Raw genomic sequence first — 19823 nt, 5'->3', positions numbered from 1 at the left:
TTTTCTACAAAAATGTTTTCAAACTATACATTTTATTTAAGAAAATAAAATATTTTTCGTAATATTTTAGTTCAACCTAGTCCTAAGGTTAAAAAATAGAAAAAATAAATTCAAATTTAATCCTTAAAAATTTTCACCATAGATTTTTAAAACCGACAATTCCCTTAAGTATTTCACGTTAAAAAAAAAAAAAAAAAAAAAAAACCAAAAAAACCAAAAAAAAAACCAAAAAAAAAAAAAAACCAAATCAAAATTAAAAATTAAAATGTAAATTTTTTTATTAAAAAAATTTCTAAAATTTTAAAATATATATATATATATATATATATATATATATATATTAATGCCCAAATTTGCTATTGGCTCCTATAAAATAGACCCAAATTTCATATCTTTGACACTTTTAGCCCCTATAAAACTCAGTGCAGCCCAAATTTCAGCCCAAAAATTAGAGTAAATTAAAAGAGAGGGGTGTTTTACACAACTTTTTACCTATAGCTACTAGGATACCACAATTTTTTTATTTTTTTTTTATTTTTTATTTTTTTTATTTTTTTATTTTTTTGTGCTTGTTCATTGTTGTTGGCTGCTACTACGCTGTGATTATGTTATGTAAAACTTATGATGATAGTTTTCCTGTCTGAGTAGTGAGTCGTCTTTCTCAAGCCGCAACTTTATTATATTTTATTATTTTATGTCTACCCCTATTAAAATAAATTTTTGGATTCGCCATTGCATTTGCTATCAACTTGATTGGCTGACATGACCAACCAAATCTTGTACTTGGAGTCCCCAAGAGGTAGCTTAATCGGCTGGGACCACATTTTATGAAGTGGAGGTCACTAGTTCGAATCCCCCTCCCCCCTCTTGTGCGAACATGTCAAAGAAAAAAAAAAAAAAAAAAAAAATCTTGTACTTGGACCAACCTTATTGGTATGGCCACCTCCTAAGTGATAGTGGTAGTTTGGACCACTCTAAAATCCACTTGGATGATTCAGCCAACCCCCAAGTAAATTTGAAGACCATTCGAGCCGCTATGTAACCTAGGGTGAGGGGGAGAGATCCCTTACCCCCTCGCCAAGTGAGGGAGTGGTTGAATTACCTTCAGTTATTACCAATGGCTTAAACTACTCCAAAATTTTTACAAATATGATCTAATTACCTTTATGGTCACTTTTTAAAAAATTAAAAATTAAAAATAAAAAATTAAAAAATAAAAAATAAAAAATAAAAATCTTTGCTTTTTGAACATAATAAAAAATTATAGCACATACCACATACATAGTGCATGCATATGACATGGCAAACTTATTCTCTACTAGTGCCGCGAAATTATTTTTCAATGAAAGGATTGATTTGAAAATGCAAAAAAAAAAAAAAAATCTAACAAGTTAATTATCGGTTTTAAAACGTATGAAGTAAATTAAAACCCCACGGACTAAGGAAGTTTGACCAAAATATCTTCGAAAACAAAAAATGCAAATTAACAGAAAACGTATTGCAAAATATATATATATAACTTCAATGCAGTCATGGCACAACAAGCTCGTAGGGTAAGGGAGAGGAGAGGAGATTATCCACAAGATCTCTACAAAAAACACTAGTGTTAGGGACGCTTGGCATGAGTCGTGCATCAATTTAATAGTAAAACGACTCCTCTTAAAAAAATTGTTTTACTATTGAAACGACGTCGCCCAGTTGGACAATGTTGTTTTAATAGTAAACGCGCATCTCTCTCATACCTCCGGTGCAGTAGCCCCTAAATCATATATATGATATTCTCTATCAGTTGTTTATCCAGATTCACCCTAGATAAATGGACCTAACACATTAAATTTTTTACTTTAAACGGAGATATTTTGATAGTATAATAAATTATCACTTGTTAAAAAACCTTTTAACTAATACTTAATAATTGATCACTAATACTAAATAATTGAGGGACAATATAGACCCACAAATGAGAGGAAGCCTTAAAATAATTGTTAAATGATTATATTTAGGAGAAAATGCAGTTTACCCCCCTGAAGTTTCAGAGGTTTTTCAATTTTAACCTCAAAGTTCAAAAATTGGTAATCTACCCACCTGAAGTTTAAAAAATTGGCAATTTAAATCTTCCGTTTAATTTTTCCGTTAAATTGGATGAATTTTTTTAAAAAAAAGCCTGAGGGTAATGATGAAATTTCATGGATTTCCGTCCATTTTGACGGAAAAATTAAACGGAGGGTTTAAATTGTCAATTTTTGAAACTTCAGGGGGGTAGATTGCCAATTTTTGAACTTTGGGGTTAAAATTAAAAAACTCCTGAAGCTTCAAGGGGGTAAACTGCATTTTTCCCTTATATTTATTTATTTTTCTATTTAACATCTTATAGACCTACAAATGGGAGGAAGCCTTAGAATAACAGTTAAGCGATTAAATTCACTCTTTCTACCACCAGTCTTTACTTATGTTCTAATGAGATTGAGTCATGTTATGTCTCAACCGTGCTTGAGGCTTTTCAGCAGATATATATATACTACTATAATCATGCCCAGTTAGAGTAGATATTTTGGTCGCTCCTCCTACCCTTTTTGCTTAGAAAACAAAAAATAAATCTTTTATTTTTTATTTTATTTTTACCAACTTAAACACTTAGAATAACTAATAATTTATCAAGTGGGTCATACATTTCTCCTAACCATGACACAATGTAAAGAAAGAACATATCTTCTTGATTATTATACACATTATATCCTTATATTTGTTTAAGAAGCTGACTCAAACTATACCACAAAATTAATCACATGACCCAACCCGAACCCCCCCATGGCCAACATAAACAAATGAAATTTGAGCACGTTTGGTTGGGCACATGGTCAGTTGGAGATCATAACCATGAGATGAGAGTGACACTTCAACATGTTCTATAAAAATGGATTAAATAAAATAAAACACCCACAAATTTTAAGTGTATAATTTAGATAAAGATACAATGAATCAACTCCCCCAAAGACTAACCCAAACAGTGATATTATAAACATGTACCACAAAGCCCCAAAAATCTCAATCTAGTAAACAAAAGTATGCAAACCAGAATCTTGGCAACATAATGATCTGGACCATGTTGCATGTATTGGGATTGGTCTCCTTTAACGGTAACTTCAACTGCCAAAGAGATTGATGAATAAATATATAGTTTTGTAATTTCAATAGTAATTATTTGATTTAACATTAAGGAATAAACAGCATTCAATTTTTCTGATGGAAGTTCAATGAACATGTTCAACTCGATCAGTTAAATCATCTTGCTTGGGTTGGCGGATTTACATGTGTTCTGTGTATTATAATATTGCTTCTTATCTTAATACGAATAATGGGCTTCTGGAGAGGAAAAGTAGCTTTGATGCATGCATTGAATTGCCGACAATTAGATGGGAGAGAGAGACAGAGAGACAGAGAACAAGGACGTATGATATGACACATTGTTGAGCCTGCAGTACTGCAGGATGTTTTTCTCTCTTTCTCTCTTAAGAGATGTTATTGCATCCCCCGTACATTGAGGTGAACAAGCATAATCCCATTTGCTATTGCATCTCAAAGGTTGTTGCTCTTGAATTGAGATTTGGTGCAATCTCACATAGTACTTGTAAATGGCTTTAATACGGACAATTCATTTAAAATGAAGTTTTGTCACATCATCCCTAGACAGTATTGGCTAGGAGTGAAAAGTATGACCGTTATTAACTTTTGTTAACTGCACTAACCGCCGGTTAGCGGTTAGTCATAAAACGACGTCATTTTATGTTTAAATATATATAAAAATGTATAAATAATATTGTATGTAGTAGAGTATTATCAAATTATTATAGAAACGATGTCATTTTAGTTTTTTCTTTTAAATTTTAACTTTAATTTTTTTAAAAAAAAAATTTTAAAAAGCGATTAACGGTTATTAAGATTATTAACAACTTACTGTCTAGGCAGTTAATGAATTTTACTAACCACTAACTGCCTAGACAGTTAGCAGATGTAGTTAATAAATTTTATTAACCACCTAAGCGGTTACTAACCGTAACCATATTTTCACCCCTAACTATTACACTGTCATTATTAGTCACCCACTACCATTATTATTAGGGGTGGTTCGATCACCTCAAAATGCTTGTTAGGGGTGGCTAGCCACCAATAGTGGTGGTAGAAGATTGATAGTGAGGATGGCAATGAGGCTAGCGAGGATGTCGGTAGGGGGTTGGCGGCCACTAAAAAGAAGCATTTTTTAGGATTTTAACTTGCACGATAATGTGAAAGAATATGGACTATTCATTTAAATTGAACTACCGTGATTTAGTTATTGCACAGTCTCAATCCTTCGCTATTAGCCTCTCTTTTATCTTTTTGGTAAAAAGAGATCCATTTTTGCTTCCCCTTATATGAATGTCTTACATTATGGTTATTTTGGCCCTTGTCGATATCACTAAATAGTATAACACCATGGTTTCTGATTGAAAAAGATGAATAGTACACATATAGTGGATGAATTATAAAAGGTACGCATGGGTATTAAGTTTCATATTAATTCTTTATTAAGTGAAACTGAGTTTTATAAGTTATTGTAACTTGACTAATCATTTTAGAGTAATAGCGTAAATATAATTAATGTTCCTTTTAGTCGTTATAAATAGTGCTTACAAGTTAGAAAATATTCAATTTGATGACATTAAAGGTGAATGAGAGACGTACACCTCCATGGTATGATTATTAGACCACTTAAAAGTAAAGCTTAGTAGTTTGTTAAAGTCAGCAAAAAGACAAAAATGAATATAAAAAATTTTCAATAAGACAAAAATGTCTTTATAAATTTGAACAAAGAAAAAGAAATGTAGCACATAGATCTTAGCAGTTTGTGTAATTTGTACAATAACATACGTGTACGTGGTACTTTCTTGCGGCATCAAGACTCAAGAAAAACAAGGCAACATGTTACAAAAAGAAAAAGAAAAGAAAAACAAGGCAACAAGATTATATTGCAGGAGAACCTGCACAGTACATATAAAAAGACATTTATTTTTTGTAGACATATAAAAAGGCACTTGCATAGTTAATTGTCTCCTACAGGAGGAGAGATAACTATCAAAAACACAAGTTTTCCAAGGATTTATCTTGTTTATTCGATTATAATTTACATAATTTCTCTTACCAAACGATGACTTAATGTTGCAAAATAAAGAGATAATTATAAAGATATTTTATGCACAAAATCATATCACTTGTAACATTTTGATCCTAGTTCTATGAACAATTTAGTTATTTGAAGCGTGTAATTATAAAGTGTTAGTTGTTTTGTTAATGAAAGTTACTCGTTCATCATAAAAAAAAAAAGCATTAGTGACTCATGAAAAGTGGCATTTTTGTTATAAAAAATCGTCACTATTCATTTAGTGATGCTTACCAATCAACACTAAACATGTGGTCATTATTCAAGAATAATGATGTTTACTGTTCAAACTTCACTAAATGAAATCTTTTTAACTCACACGACACCCCACCAATGGTGTTGCTACTATTTAAACGTCATTTTTTAGACATTAGATTTTTTTATATGTATATTTCTGGAAAGTAAAATATATATATATATATATATATATATATATATATATTAGTACTATTTAAAAAATTAGTTTTTTTTTAAATAAAAAATAAAATTGAGGGGTGGCCGTCAGTTGACAGCCACCCCCTTGGGGCAGTGAGCCACCCCTAGAGGTGGCTGCGCATCACTCCCAACCACCCCAAAGGTGACCCGTTGGGGGCGACGCACGGCCACCCCAAAGGTGGTTGAGGGTGGCACACAACCATCCCCCATGGGTCTCCACCACCCCTGCCACCTTTGCGGGTGGCTAGTTCAACTTATAATAGTCAATTTTGAGTGCCATTTTTTCAAAAATTATTTAGTGTTGTTTGAATAGTATGTACCATTCAAATGACACTGACGAGTGAATAATGTCATTTGAGCAATAACATTGTTCAAATGACACCACTTACACTCTAGCTCTTTGAATTATCATCATTTTTACACTAACTCATTCAAACTTTAAAATGTGACATTAGAGACTTATGTACTATCGATGTGTGTCAAATTAGACACTTTTGCATTTTTCTCCCCGAAACACCCTTAAATTTATTTTAAAATAACTATTTCAAAAAATTAAAAACACCAAAAAGGGGTGGCCATTTTCATATTAGCCCCCCTTAATATATATATATATATATATATATATATATATATATATATGATTAATTTTATATATTTCTAAATTTTTACTTGTTAGTAACTTTGGGGTATTTTTGAAAGAAAAATTCAAAGTGTCTATTTTGACACACGATGGTAGTATGTGGGGCCTCATTGATATCACTTTTTAAAGTTTAGAAGCATAATTAAAAAATAAGTGATAATTTAAGGGGTTAAAACTTAAAAGTATAAATATTTTTTTTATCAAAAAGTTTAGTGGTTAATGACAAAATTAAAGAGAAGCGAGAGTAAATTCGTTAAAGATATTGAGTTGTATTAAATTGTCAAATTGTGTGTGCTTTTTTTGTCCCAACCGAAGGAAACGATTGAATGGCATTGAAATGGATAAAGGCCGAAATGGGGTGACAGAGACACGACCACTTTGTGAACACAGGCTCGAAAAAAAGCTTCTATCCTTGTTTTGGAACGAAAAGAACGTCAACGTATGAACTCTTCCTTCACGTGATGTTCCACCTACAACAAATACCAATTATTGCATGTATACTTCAATTCAATTTGGTAGATAGTAGATGCATACAAACAAATGCCACTCTCTTTTAGGCACGATGAGTCTCATTCATCTTTCATTGCCATTGCAAATAGTTGTTCCATTTGTCTCGTTTCTAATTACCCTAAGTTTCAATCGCTGCACATTCACAATAATTATCTGTCTAAATTACTATGGTTAACGTGAGAGATCTTCTTATATGAAACAAACTTACTCAAATAGATTTCGAATGTCTTATCGTCCTCACTTACTCAAATAAATTATGAATTTCAATCGCCACATACGGGGTGATCCACAATAATTACATGTCCGTACTACTAGCAATTTTGACTTATAATATAAGAGATCTTAATGAATTTCAATCACCGCATAGGGGGCGATGATCCACAATGATTATATGTCCAAATTACTAACAATTTCGACAGATAATGTGAGAAATCTTTTATAAAACCTGCTTAAAATAAATTTTGAATTTTAATTGCCACATACAGGGTGATCTACAATAATTATCTGTCCCAATTACTGACAATTTGGACGGATAATATAAAATATCTTATATACGTCATGAATTTCAATCTCTGCATACAAATTATTAACAATTTAGACGAATAACATGATAAATTTTATATGAAATATACTTTAAATAAATTCTAAATTATTCGTGATCCAAACATTATCTTTTTATATTATTAACAATTCAGACAGAAAAGTACGGTAAATCTTAATTGATTTTGATTTGAAGTGTGAGACTCTTGTTATGACAAGCTACTTTTTCTTCAATTTTTTTCCTATGTTGTCTAACCTTATCATCAAACCCTACCCACATACGCTACAGAGGATGTCATCCTCAAAAAAAAAAAAAAAAGGAAAAAAACAAAAGAAAAAGTAGTAGAAATGAATGGTTAACATTCAGTACTTTGTTTCAACAATTTCAACGTGTAGACAACTTAAAAGAAAGGGCTTTGGCTTTCATTTTCCTTAATCGTTTGGTTGAGACAGAACAATTAATACTTATTTATTTTTCTTGCTGATGTGACATTACTAAATTTGTTTTTAAATTATATTATTATCTAAAACTTGGTATTTATGTTATCATATTTACTACACTACTCAATGTTATTCCTTGTGTGTTGTAGTTCACATACTATGCAGATTGACATATATTAAAAGCCAGAATTAGAAAATTAATTTTTTTCTTTTGAAATAAGAAAAAAAAATTGTTAAAAGAGGGCGGGAGGGAGCACACTGTCTATTTTTTAAAATAAACAAAATTTATTTTATGATGTTAATTATAGTATGTAATGTTACATTATGAATATATTAATATGATGATTAAATCTTTTTAAATGACGTGGCAATATATATATATATATATATATATATGTGATTAAATACATTAACTAAAAAAATCCAAAAGATAAATGCTTGTCTCTCTTTCATATAGATTCAATTCCACAACTGGCAGGGGATTCTTCTTGAGTTCTTCAAACAGGGGAAGATCACATCTGAGCTGCCATCATCAAAGAAGGAAAGAGAGAAAGAATGAAAACACACAGAGAGAGGGAGTAGAAGATGGGGAAAGTAAAAAGGTCTCTCGGGTATAATAAGTGAAAAAGTAGAGGAAACGTTAACTGTCTTTTGGAGCTTGCTAGCTTTTTAACACATTTGTTGAAACGTTTATCCACTTTCACACTTGCTCTCTCTCCTTTTCTCTCTCTTCAAGATGGCCTTGAAAACCCACTCGTAAATTTCTTTTCTTTTTCTTTTTTTCTCTCAGAAAATTGAGCTGCTTTCTCTCTCTCTCTCGCTCTATATATATATAAAAAATATATACAAATAAAATGACAAAGCCGTGGGGTCTCTGAGGGCGTCTGAGATCTACTTGTAGAACTATAGATAGAGATTGGCTGAGAAAGGAAAAGCGAGAGCACTGCAGGAGGAGAAGGTAAAACCATTTTCCGAAAACCCTAACTGTACGGAAAATCTGTTTGATTTTTTGATTGAGCCCTTCTCTACTTATTTATCGTCATCATCCTCGGTATCCGTGCAAACTGGTCTTTTGGTACTCTTTTTTCTTCTTGCCTCAGATCCATGGAGGCGATTCCTGATCTTTTTGATTCTGGGGTTTTGGGCTTTGGATTTCTTTCTCTGTTTTTGAGTGTATTTTGGGTCGTTGTTGTTTTTTGTGTTGCTGTGAGAAGATCTGAGATGGGTTTTTGAGCTGGGTATTTGCATTATGCTGATGTTTATGGTTTGAATTTTTATGGGTTGCTAGTAGATTCTTGTTTGGTGGCTATAATTACTGTTAAGCTGGTTTTGTGTTGCTTAATACTCGTGTTGTGGTGGCTATAATTATTCTTCACCATATTTATTTTTTGTTATTTAAAACCAAGTGAGTATCTTTAAGGTGCGTGCATCTGAGACTTGGGTTTGCTCTGTGTTGTATTGTGGATTGTAATTTTCCTCTTTTGGTAAGATTGACTACCTTGTGTTGATACTAGATTGACTTTCTTGTGTTGATACTTGATATGTAATTAAGCATCATATATTACATCCAACGAAATTGGAACTCCAACAAAATTGGAAGCATAAAGAGAATTAACACAGCATTCTCGATTCACTATTTCCATTTTTGGAATGTACTTGAGTTGTGCCTTTGTGTTGGTGTCCCCTAATGAATGGAATCTTAATTAGGGAGCTTAGCTCTCCTGTGTAACAATCAAAGAGGCTGAGAGTAAACATAAGTTCGCCTGTAAGCCATTTGAGCTTCTTGGCCACAGAGAGTAGAGAAGGAGAGAGGAGATTCGTGATCAAAACATAGTGAGTTAGTGACAATGCTATGCTGAATATGGTGCCTCTCTTTGATTTTCATATCTAAATTATGAAATAGTTTGGTATTTTGCCTTCATGATGTTTTAGCTTTAGATGTTTTTAAGGTTTTTTGGATTTTTTTTGGTTGTTCTTTTCAAATAACACATCCTACAACCTGATTGGCCATGGTTTTTCTTGTTAGCGTGTGAATTTTGATTTGGTCATATCTTCAGTTATACATCATTCTTGTGTCTCAAGTTGCTTGTTCAAATATTATGTCCATAGTTTTTATTGCACTTTATTTGAAGGGGAGTTTGTTTTTCTTTTCTTCCTGGTAGCAAACTGATATGATTTGTTGAATCAGGATTAAACCTAAGCAGGGGTAGTGAAGAAAGGTGACTCCATTTAATGGAGTCTGACCTGTGGATTTCAGTTGAGAATCTCTATTTTGTATACTCCGTAATTCAAGTAATGGTGGAAGTCTTGCATGAATTGGTTTAAATTTCTAGTCATGCTCAGGTGATGAATAGAAAAATTTATTGGGTATCAACATCAGTTTATGGTGGCATTCAATTGAATTTCATTGAAAGCATACTATTGGGATCTCAAGATCACAGCTAGTGTTGGAAGTTTAATGTGATAGCAGTTACAATTTGAAGCTCTTTGGTCTGATTCAGGCAAGTTGCATTTGTAGGGCCTGGAAGAGACACATCACCTTGGTCATCATTGGATGTATATACTCATTCCATTCACTTCTAGGGAGATCATAGATTAGAATTGTGCTTCACTGCGGCTGGTATTGTTAATCCCAGAAGTTGCACGTCTTAGTAAATGAATTGTGAAGGTTGTACATCCTTTCTTGGAAGCACAGTTAGCAGTGATATGATATATTAGTTTACACTCATCTAGAGGTCCTCCTGTTGCTTGGAATATTTAAGTATCATACTACACTGGTACTTCTGTTTTGTTCAAAGTACCAATCAATAACATGGAAGCTGAGAGTTTTAATTCTAACCATCTTCTGGGTAGTCCTAATCGGCTACTTCCTGCTGTTGTACCTGTGCTTCTGATTTCAATTGGATATGTTGACCCTGGGAAGTGGGCAGCGACTGTTGAAGGTGGTGCACGGTTTGGGTCTGATCTGGTAGTGTTGATGCTTGTATTCAATTTTGCTGCTATTTTATGTCAATACCTGTCTGCTCGGATTGGCTTAGTCACTGGAAAAGATCTTGCACAGGTATTGTTTCTTTCTCTTTAGGATTTTACTTATGGTAAATAATTATTGTTATATTTCTCTCTTTGTTGATGAATTGTTACTATCTTGTTCATTGTGTCACCCCTCACTAGGGCTGTAAGCAATCCGAGTCAAGCCGAGTATTGGCTGTTCGAACTCGGCTCGAAAAACATATACTTAGTTAGATATTCTTTAGGTGTATATATATATCTGTCCTCCATGTGGTTTTCAGAAGAACATAGGTCCACTTGGAATGCACTGCATCCTTTGTTGTAAATTTCTTCCACTTGTTTCTGGTTATTAGTTGATTATTCAGTGGGGCAATTGAGCATTGACCTCTCCCCTCCCCCCACCCACCCACGCACATAATCACAAACAAATGCTCACAGTTACTGACATCTCTCTCTCTCTCTCTCTCTCTCTCTCTTATGGTAGTAAATTTTAATATTCTTATTTCCAAATTGTTATGCCAAAGATTTGCAGTGATGAGTACGATAAGTATACGTGCATATTCATAGGAGTCCAAACGGAGGTTTCTGTGATTGCATTGGACCTTACCATGGTAATTTATCATTTCATAATCATGATTAGCTGTGCCTTTTTCCTTTTTAATTTTAATTTTATTTTATTCCTAACATATGATTATACAAATTTTAATAGGTCCTTGGCCTTGCACATGGACTTAATCTTCTTTTTGGGTGGGACTTGTTCACTTGTGTCTTTTTGACTGCTGTCAATGCTGTTTTATTTCCACTTTTTGCCATCCTCCTGGTAAGTGTGTTCACATACATGTTTTTTAGGAAGGTTGTTTCGCATTGTCATCTATAATTCTATTAATTTAACTTTCCAGGAAAACAACAAGGCAAAGTTCCTGTGCATATGCACGTCAGGCCTTATTTTACTTTCTGTTGTTCTTGGAGTAGTCATCAGTCAACCAGAAATCTCGCTTTCAATGAATGGGATGCTAACAAAGTTAAGTGGGGAGAGTGTGTATGCACTTATGAGTCTTCTTGGGGCAAATATCATGCCTCATAACTTCTTTCTTCATTCTTCTATTGTACAGGTATCCCTGCCTTCTATCCTCCTCCTATGTAACTATCCACATTGTTTCGTTTTTTGCCTAAGCATATGACTGTAAGTGTCCAATGTGAATGTGCATATCTGCATCTATTTAATATTTTTTTAATTTCTTCCTGGTATTTGAATGAATCTGGCATTCCATTATTTTACTTGCCACAAAGGCTGAAATTCAAGGTAGCACGGTTTTTGTATTGAGAAAAGGATCTAAAACAGGTATATATGGCGGAAAGGACACAATAATATGCAAATACTGTTCAAATAGACTAAGATACTGATATGTTTAACTCAAGTACAGTGAATTTATTTTGACAAACTCAGAAACTTGGACAAGTATACATGCTAAGAGATGGCTCATGTCCTGACTGTTTTGGTTGTAGACCCCTGTATATTTTAAATAATCTGCAGGTGGAATCATTTCCTGGTCTCTTTTTACTATCCCTGGCCTTTGTAAGAGTTTGTAGTTAGTAATGCTGGTGCCTTTGCATAATTAATGCTTGCAGAAAGTTGTCTCATTGAATTAGGAGTGGCACAGGAATTGTCTTCTTGAAAGAATATGTTTAAATGACTAGGGATTAATGATAGCATTTTTTCGATAAAGGAGGATATACAAGTTTCTTTCATCGGGAACAAACATTTTTTATATTCCCATTGTGTATTTAGACTACTTTAGTGGATATCACTTCCAGGCTTAATTTTTTTACAGGAATTTTCATTAATGTTGCTTATTTATTGTATGACAGTTGATTCTTCCATATTTGTTTGTTTGGGAAATAGCACTACAAAATAATTGCCATGGTTTCTTCTAGTGCATTTGACTGTTCTCTTAACAATCAGTGCTTGACTATTTTCTTCTTTGTTGCATGCATTGTAGCATAAATGCTTTTTGGCATTCTCCCATCTTGTTTTCTTGGTTGACTTCACTTTTAGTGCATCTTTCAGGGTCATCTGTATGTTCTGTTTGAAATAATATAAAAGTGGAACGTGTCTAGGATTCACTCTTTTCCTTTACTTGGTATATGTAATTCGTAACATAATTTGGAGATATTCTTTGAAACAGATTATCTTTAGTCATTTGTTCATACTGATATGGCATAAATAAATTGATCCTCTACTACTATCTTAACAGTGGGTATGCACGTGACGTGCTCAGTTATAGTGCACTGATAACCATGTTGTCTTTCTCCCACCTAATTTTCGTTGACCTATTTATTTTTTGTGACTCACATACAAGACACTTCCATGGGATTCATAAAAGAGCAATTTCATAACTTGAGATTCCCTTGACAATCCTCTTTATTGTACATATCAACTCATTAATTTCCCAAGTTTGTTCCCCACCCCCAAAATTTCCTGACTGGAAAAATTTCAATATTACATTTCAGACATGTTTGTCAAATTTCTGAGCCTTTGTTATCTGTAATTTTCTTGCAGCAATATCAGGGATCAACAAACATTTCCAAGGATGCCTTGTGTCATAACCATTTTGTTGCCATCTTATGCGTCTTTAGCGGTATTTATCTGGTGAATTATGTGCTGATGGTCTCAGCGGCAAATGTATTTAACAGTACTGGCCTAGTCGTGCTTACTTTTCAGGAGGCAATTTCACTAATGGAACAGGTTTGATTTTTTCCTTTAAATGCAATTATTCTTGATGACTCTCACTGCAAGATGATAGATAATGATCAGCTTTAAATTTTCAAATTTCAATGCAGGTGTTTAGGATTCCCATAGCTCCCTTTGCCTATCTATTGGTTTTGTTTTTCTCAAATCAAATCACATCATTAACCTGGAGTCTCTCTGGACGAGTAGTTTTGCAAGATTTCTTGAAGCTGGACATTCCTATTTGGCTTCATTGTGCTACAATTAGAGTTATTGCTGTTGTTCCAGCCCTTTACTGCGTGTGGAGTTCAGGATCTGATGGGATGTATCAACTGCTTATACTCACACAGGTGATAGTAGCTCTGCTACTTCCATCTTCTGTGATCCCCCTTTTCCGTGTTGCTGCATCAAGATCAATAATGGGTGTCTACAAAATTTCTCAGTTTGTGGAGTTTTTAGCCCTCATCACTTTTATTGGGATGCTAGGCTTGAAGCTTATGTTTGTGGTAGAAATGGCATTTGGAAATAGTGATTGGGTTGGAAATTTGAGGTGGAACATGGGGAGTAGCATGTCTTTCTCTTACATAGTTCTTCTTTTCACTGCTTGTGCGTCACTTTGTTTGATGCTTTGGCTATTAGCTACCCCATTAAAATCTGCAAGTGCTAAATTAGATGCTCAGGTGTGGAACTGGGATACGCCAAAGGCTGTACCTGATTCATCCACCGAGAGAGAGGAAACTGATTTAACTGGAGCTGGATATTATGGAGAGGCATCTGTTCAGATGCAAGAACCATCACCAGCCGAGGGGAAGGGTTTGCAGAGTCATTCAGACATACCAGTTGCAGATTTAGACCATAATTTGCCTGAAACTATTATGGAGCCTGATCAGGAGCTCCATTTGACTACTGTAGAGGAAAATCGTTCTAATGCTACATTTCCTAGCTCGCCCACATTTGGCCTGGAGGAATCTGGAACCACAGGAGAGTCAGTCCCTGTTTCAACCGTTTCTAGTGAGGTTTCTGATGTTAAATTGCTCGACTCTGGAACTGTGAAAACTGGATCAATGGACCCTGTGGAGAATGTTGAAATTGAGGGAGATCTACAAACTGAAAAAGATGATGATGAGGGAGACACCTGGGAGGCTGAAGAATCATCTAAAGGGGTTTCTGGGAGCACCCAATCTTTGACATCTGAGGGTCCGGGATCATTTAGAAGTCTCAGTGGGAAAGGTGATGAAGGTGGGAGTGGTGCTGGAAGTCTTTCAAGATTAGCAGGATTGGGTCGTGCAGCAAGGCGTCAACTAGCACAAGTTCTTGATGAGTTTTGGGGTCAACTGTATGATTTCCATGGGCAAGCTACTCAAGAAGCGAAGGCTAAGAAACTGGATGTGTTGCTAGGGGTGGATTCTAAGCTTGCCTCTTCATCACTAAAAGTGGATATCACTACAAAGGAAATTTCTGGATACTTGCCATCTGTGGGAGGCAGGGGGTCTGATCATCTTATAAACTCAAGTCTATATGACTCTCCCAAGCAGCAGAATGTGCAAAGGAGCTTGGAGTCATTGTATGGGGTTCAAAGAGGATCTTCGTCGTTGTGGTCCAACCCCGTGCAGCTGTTGGGTGCATATGTGCAGAATTCAAGCCACAATGTCATCGACTCCAGCGAAAGGCCCTATTCTAGTGAGCGCAATCTACAACCTTCTGAAAGCTGGGATTATCAGCCGGCTACGGTACATGGTTATCAGATAGCATCCTATCGAATGGCTAAAGACAGAAGCTCTGATCACTTAAATAATCCAATGGAGTCTTCAGCCTTGAGATCCCCATCATTGGGTGTTACAAACTACAGAGATTCGATTGCATTTTCTTCAAGGCAAAAGTTGCACAATGGGTTAAGCTTTGGTCAGGCCTCCGGTTTACCAAACCCTGCAATATCCAGGGATAGTCCATTGCATTCTGAAAGATCATATTATGATTTCTGCACTTCTGGACCTGCTGAGATTTATTCAAGTTCAGGCAACACGAAAAAGTACCATAGCTTGCCAGACATGTCAGGGTTGTCAATCCCGCAGCGGGATTTATACATCTCTGATAAGAGTTCTCAATGGGACAGTGCTGGGGGATATGGATCCTCTGTTGCTAGAACAGGTTATGAACCATCCTTATATCCAAATTTTGGATCAAGAACAGGAGCCCCTTTGGCATTTGATGAACTGTCTCCATCAAAAGTTTACGGAGATGGTTTCTCCTCGCAGTGGAATTCTGACACTGGATCCCTCTGGTCTAGACAACCTTTTGAGCAGTTTGGTGTAGCTGATAAATATCGTCGCGTTGGGAGCGAAGGAGTTGGAAGTAGGGCAAGTTCAATTACACAAGAAGCTACTTCTGTTGTGGATTCAGAGGCCAAACTTCTTCAATCTTTTAGACATTGCATTGTGAAGCTGTTGAAATTGGAAGGATCTGACTGGTTGTTTAGACAAAATGATGGGGCTGATGAGGATCTAATTGACCGCGTGGCTGCAAGGGAGAAACTCCTTTATGAAGCTGAAACTAGAGAGATGAATAGGTCGGTTCACTTGGGTGAGCCTCAGTATCTGTCTTCTGATAGGAAATCTGCTTTGACAATGAGGAATAACGATGCAACTTTCAACAACTTTTTGATCTACTCGGTTCCTCATTGCGGGGAGGGCTGTATTTGGAGATCGGATTTGATAGTAAGCTTTGGAGTCTGGTGCATCCACCGGGTTCTTGATCTTTCGCTTATGGAAAGCCGGCCAGAGCTATGGGGGAAGTATACTTATGTACTCAACCGTCTGCAGGTAAATTTTTATTTGATAGTTTATTTTGTGAGTGGATGAGCATCAATTGCTTGTGATAGTCATGGTCTCTGCAGTAAGATCATTGTCTTGGTTGCCTGTTGTCCTGCTTTATCTTTAGTTGGGTAGATTTCACCACTCATGTTTCCACCTGGTAAGATCTGCTTGATGAATTCCTGTCGCCTTTCATTTGCTTTGGAAACTTTTGCACCCATTGCTTCTTTGAATGATTACAAGAAGCATACAATGCCCAAAAAATTGTTTCAATTTGTAGACCTTGACAGTGACATATTTTTTTTCATGTATAGGGAATCGTTGATGTGGCGTTTTCAAAACCTCGATCTCCAATGACCCCGTGCTTCTGCCTTGAAATCCCTACAAATTTCCAGCAGAAGTCAAGCCCACCGCCTGTATCAAATGGAATGCTGCCCCCAGCCTCTAAACCCGGCAGGGGAAAATGCACAACTGCAGCAGTGCTTCTAGATATAATCAAGGATGTGGAGATTGCAATTTCTTGCAGAAAGGGCAGAACAGGAACCGCTGCCGGCGATGTGGCTTTCCCAAAGGGAAAAGAGAATCTGGCATCTGTCCTCAAACGTTACAAGCGTCGATTATCCAACAAACCTGTTGGTGCTCATGAGGGGTCTGCTCTACGAAAGGTTCCCACATCTGCTCCATATACCTCATAGCTCCCTTCTCTCTCTCTTCTCTCTCTCTCTCTCTCTCTCAATGTGTATCAAAGTTTTTGCTGCAAAGTTTATTTTCTTGTATGTTAAATATGCATTAGGATAACAATTACTGGGCATGTAATCGCAGCAGAATTAATGAAAAATGGTTAGAAGAAAGGTGGAAAATTGATTATATTCCATTTCTCTGATGAGTTGAATCTGCGAAAGCTTCTGAAGGCCAATGTCGATGTCCATAGTTGCTATAAGAAAAAATATGATATGTCAAGTATCAGAAGCCTGTTTCTTTTTAAAGAGTGTTGTAATAATGCTTTCTTTTTTTCTTTTTCTTTTTTTAAGAAAATTGGGAAAATGGTTATATGGGATCTAAATACTGAAAAAATTGATGGGCACTTCAATAACAAATTTAAAACGAAAAATAAAATGCTGGAAAAACAACCAAATCGTGAGAAATGGGTCAAAAAAATGATCCGGTCTTCTCCTAATGGCTGCATAAACCAGTTACTAAAGCAAAGTCAAAGGGCATAGGACCCAATAGCAACCAACTGAAACGGCACCTAAGCCGAGTCTGACGAAGAGAAGAACCAAACTTTGGTAGCCAAATCAAGCCAAAAAAGCACAAGAAGCCTAAAATTAAACATAAACCAAACAGAAAAACAGGAAATAACAATAAACAACAAAAACAAGACAACATGTTTGCAGGGTAGAGCACGACTTTTGGGTGGCCTGTATAACCCACGTCGGGAGGGAGAAACCCGTGCTGAATGCAGTTCAATCCTTGCCTGTATGTATTAAGAGAAATGCTTCTTTGCATTTTGGCGTCTGTCTTGCGTATATCCTCACTGATTTAACATACTCTATTTACCATTGTATGTTTTTTTTTTTTTAAAAAAAATAATAATACTAATGGTGGATAGAACATACCAACTCAATGAAGATATATGGGAGATAAACGCTAGAAAGAATGCAAAGAGACATTTCTCATTTGCTAATGCTTCAAATTTGTATTTTGGTTAAGAGAAGAAGATTACATCATAATTGATGGGACTGAAAAAATTCAATGTATGCTACTCATTGTTTGTTGTTGCTGGATTCTTGGATTTAATACATTATTGAATACTAGCCCATAACCCGCGCAATGCGCGGGATTCTACATTATAATTTAATTTTAAAATTTAAAAGTATTATTACAATCTTAAGCTTGACAATGCAGTTGATCTTCTTCTTCTTGCCGCCGGTTCTAAGCTAGCCATGAATGATGACTTACTTGTGTGCTTTCTTGGGTCAAATTTTTTGTGCTCTTTTTAGAGCCTTAATTGGAGTATATATAGTTTTATTAGAAGGGTCAGTGATAAGATTGGAACATTAAACTAAAATGAAGAGAGAGGAGAATGACGACATTCGTTATTCACAACTATCCGCTATTTATACATGCGAATGCGGTTAACAAAAGCCACTATCTGCATATGCGGATATGGATAGCGGTGCTAGGGTATCGCCTTTCGTTCCTCCTCAGTTCTGACGCACCCCGCCACCTTCTTCTCTGGCCTTACAGCTCTCCACCGCTTCCACCATCTTCATTTTTCGGCAACCACGCTTTGGCGTGTAGATCTCACACTCCGCCATGTATTTTCCGAGTTGCAACCAGAAGCTCCTCTGCCAGCCATCCTCCGTCCCGCGCTATGTTGAAGTTGCTACTTAGTGAGTTTATTTGTTGTTTTTATCATTTTCCCTGTATTTTTATTTTGTTAGTGTTCTGCAACTTTTCTTATTATTTGCTGCTTTTGTGTCGTTTGGGTTACTATCTTCCAGCTCTTAAGTGGTTTGATCTCTCTGCTAAGAGTTTTGTAACTGGATCTATATCGGTGCCTCTCTATTCTATAGTCTCTCCATCGGACTTTGACAATGCTTTGATTGCTTCAGCCTCCTTTTCAATAAATGCGGACATCTTGCCTGATACGGGAGCCATCCCCAAGTATATTCTTATTTTTTTTTTTTAAAAAAAAAACTTAATTAATGAGACTAAACAAATTTAATCCAGAGAAATGATACATTCATTTTCAAGGGTATATTCTTTTTTTTTTTTTTTTTTTTTGTGACATATCCACACAAGAGAGGGGATTCAAACTAGTGATATCCGCTTCATAAGGCGTGGTCGCTTGCCGATTGAGCTACCCTTTAAAGACTCAGGTATATTCTTAAGTGTGCATTTATGTGATAGTAAAAATTATTATTAAATTTTGGATATGATACATTTTTAATCTTAATAGTGCTTTCATTGCCACAAAATGTGAACTTAAAAATATGCACTTAGAAGGGCACCTAACATTTTTCATTCTATGTATCTCCGTTTCTTTGCCCCACCAAACCTAAAAAAAAAACAGAAAGGGTAGAAAACTTTATTTAACTCTCTTGAACTTTTATCATTTTTACAATCACTCCCTAAAGTTTAAAAACTCTCAATTTGATATATTCAATTTTAAAAAGTTTACAATTCCGCCCCTCCCATTAGGGTTTAAGGGTTAAATTAGATGGAAAAGTGTTGAAGTGACCTTTATACCCTTATAAATTTATAAAATTACAAATTACCATAACAATAAATTAATATTTTTTAAATTTATGATGCGATTATAAAAGAAAATATAAAGTTTAAGAGAATTAAGCAGAGTAAAAAAATAAAAAATAAAAAAATAATAATAATAAATAGTAGAATGGATGGATAAGAAAACAATGAGTGGTGCAGACACGTGGAGGACCTGCCCTTAGGGACACGCCACATCATCACCAACGACTTTTTGTCCTTAATTTCCTCTCTTTCTCT

General features: G+C 35.2%; 1 protein-coding gene across 2 annotated transcripts; it reads left to right on the top strand.

Moving 5' to 3' along the window:
- The first annotated feature begins 8474 nt into the window (after nucleotides 1-8474).
- Nucleotides 8475-17177, top strand: EIN2 (NRAMP metal ion transporter family protein). 2 transcript variants are annotated; one of them, XM_059572857.2, is made up of 8 exons: nucleotides 8475-8721; nucleotides 9952-10824; nucleotides 11297-11383; nucleotides 11482-11592; nucleotides 11672-11884; nucleotides 13333-13518; nucleotides 13614-16319; nucleotides 16625-17177. In XM_059572857.2, exons 2-8 carry the CDS (start codon nucleotides 10576-10578, stop codon nucleotides 17003-17005), a joined length of 3933 nt encoding a protein of 1310 aa, XP_059428840.2. In that variant the 5' UTR covers nucleotides 8475-8721; nucleotides 9952-10575; the 3' UTR covers nucleotides 17006-17177. The 2 variants fall into 2 exon arrangements, with proteins under 2 accessions (XP_059428840.2, XP_059428841.2); XM_059572858.2 differs by lacking the exons at nucleotides 11297-11383; nucleotides 11482-11592; nucleotides 11672-11884 and having other exon boundaries at nucleotides 8477-8721.
- Nucleotides 17178-19823: the final 2646 nt, after the last annotated feature.

Source organism: Corylus avellana, chromosome 10 (assembly GCF_965113065.1).
Source record: "Corylus avellana chromosome 10, dhCorAvel1.hap1.2, whole genome shotgun sequence".
NCBI classification, from domain to species: Eukaryota; Viridiplantae; Streptophyta; class Magnoliopsida; order Fagales; family Betulaceae; genus Corylus; species Corylus avellana.
This window is presented reverse-complemented; position numbering and strand designations above follow the sequence as displayed.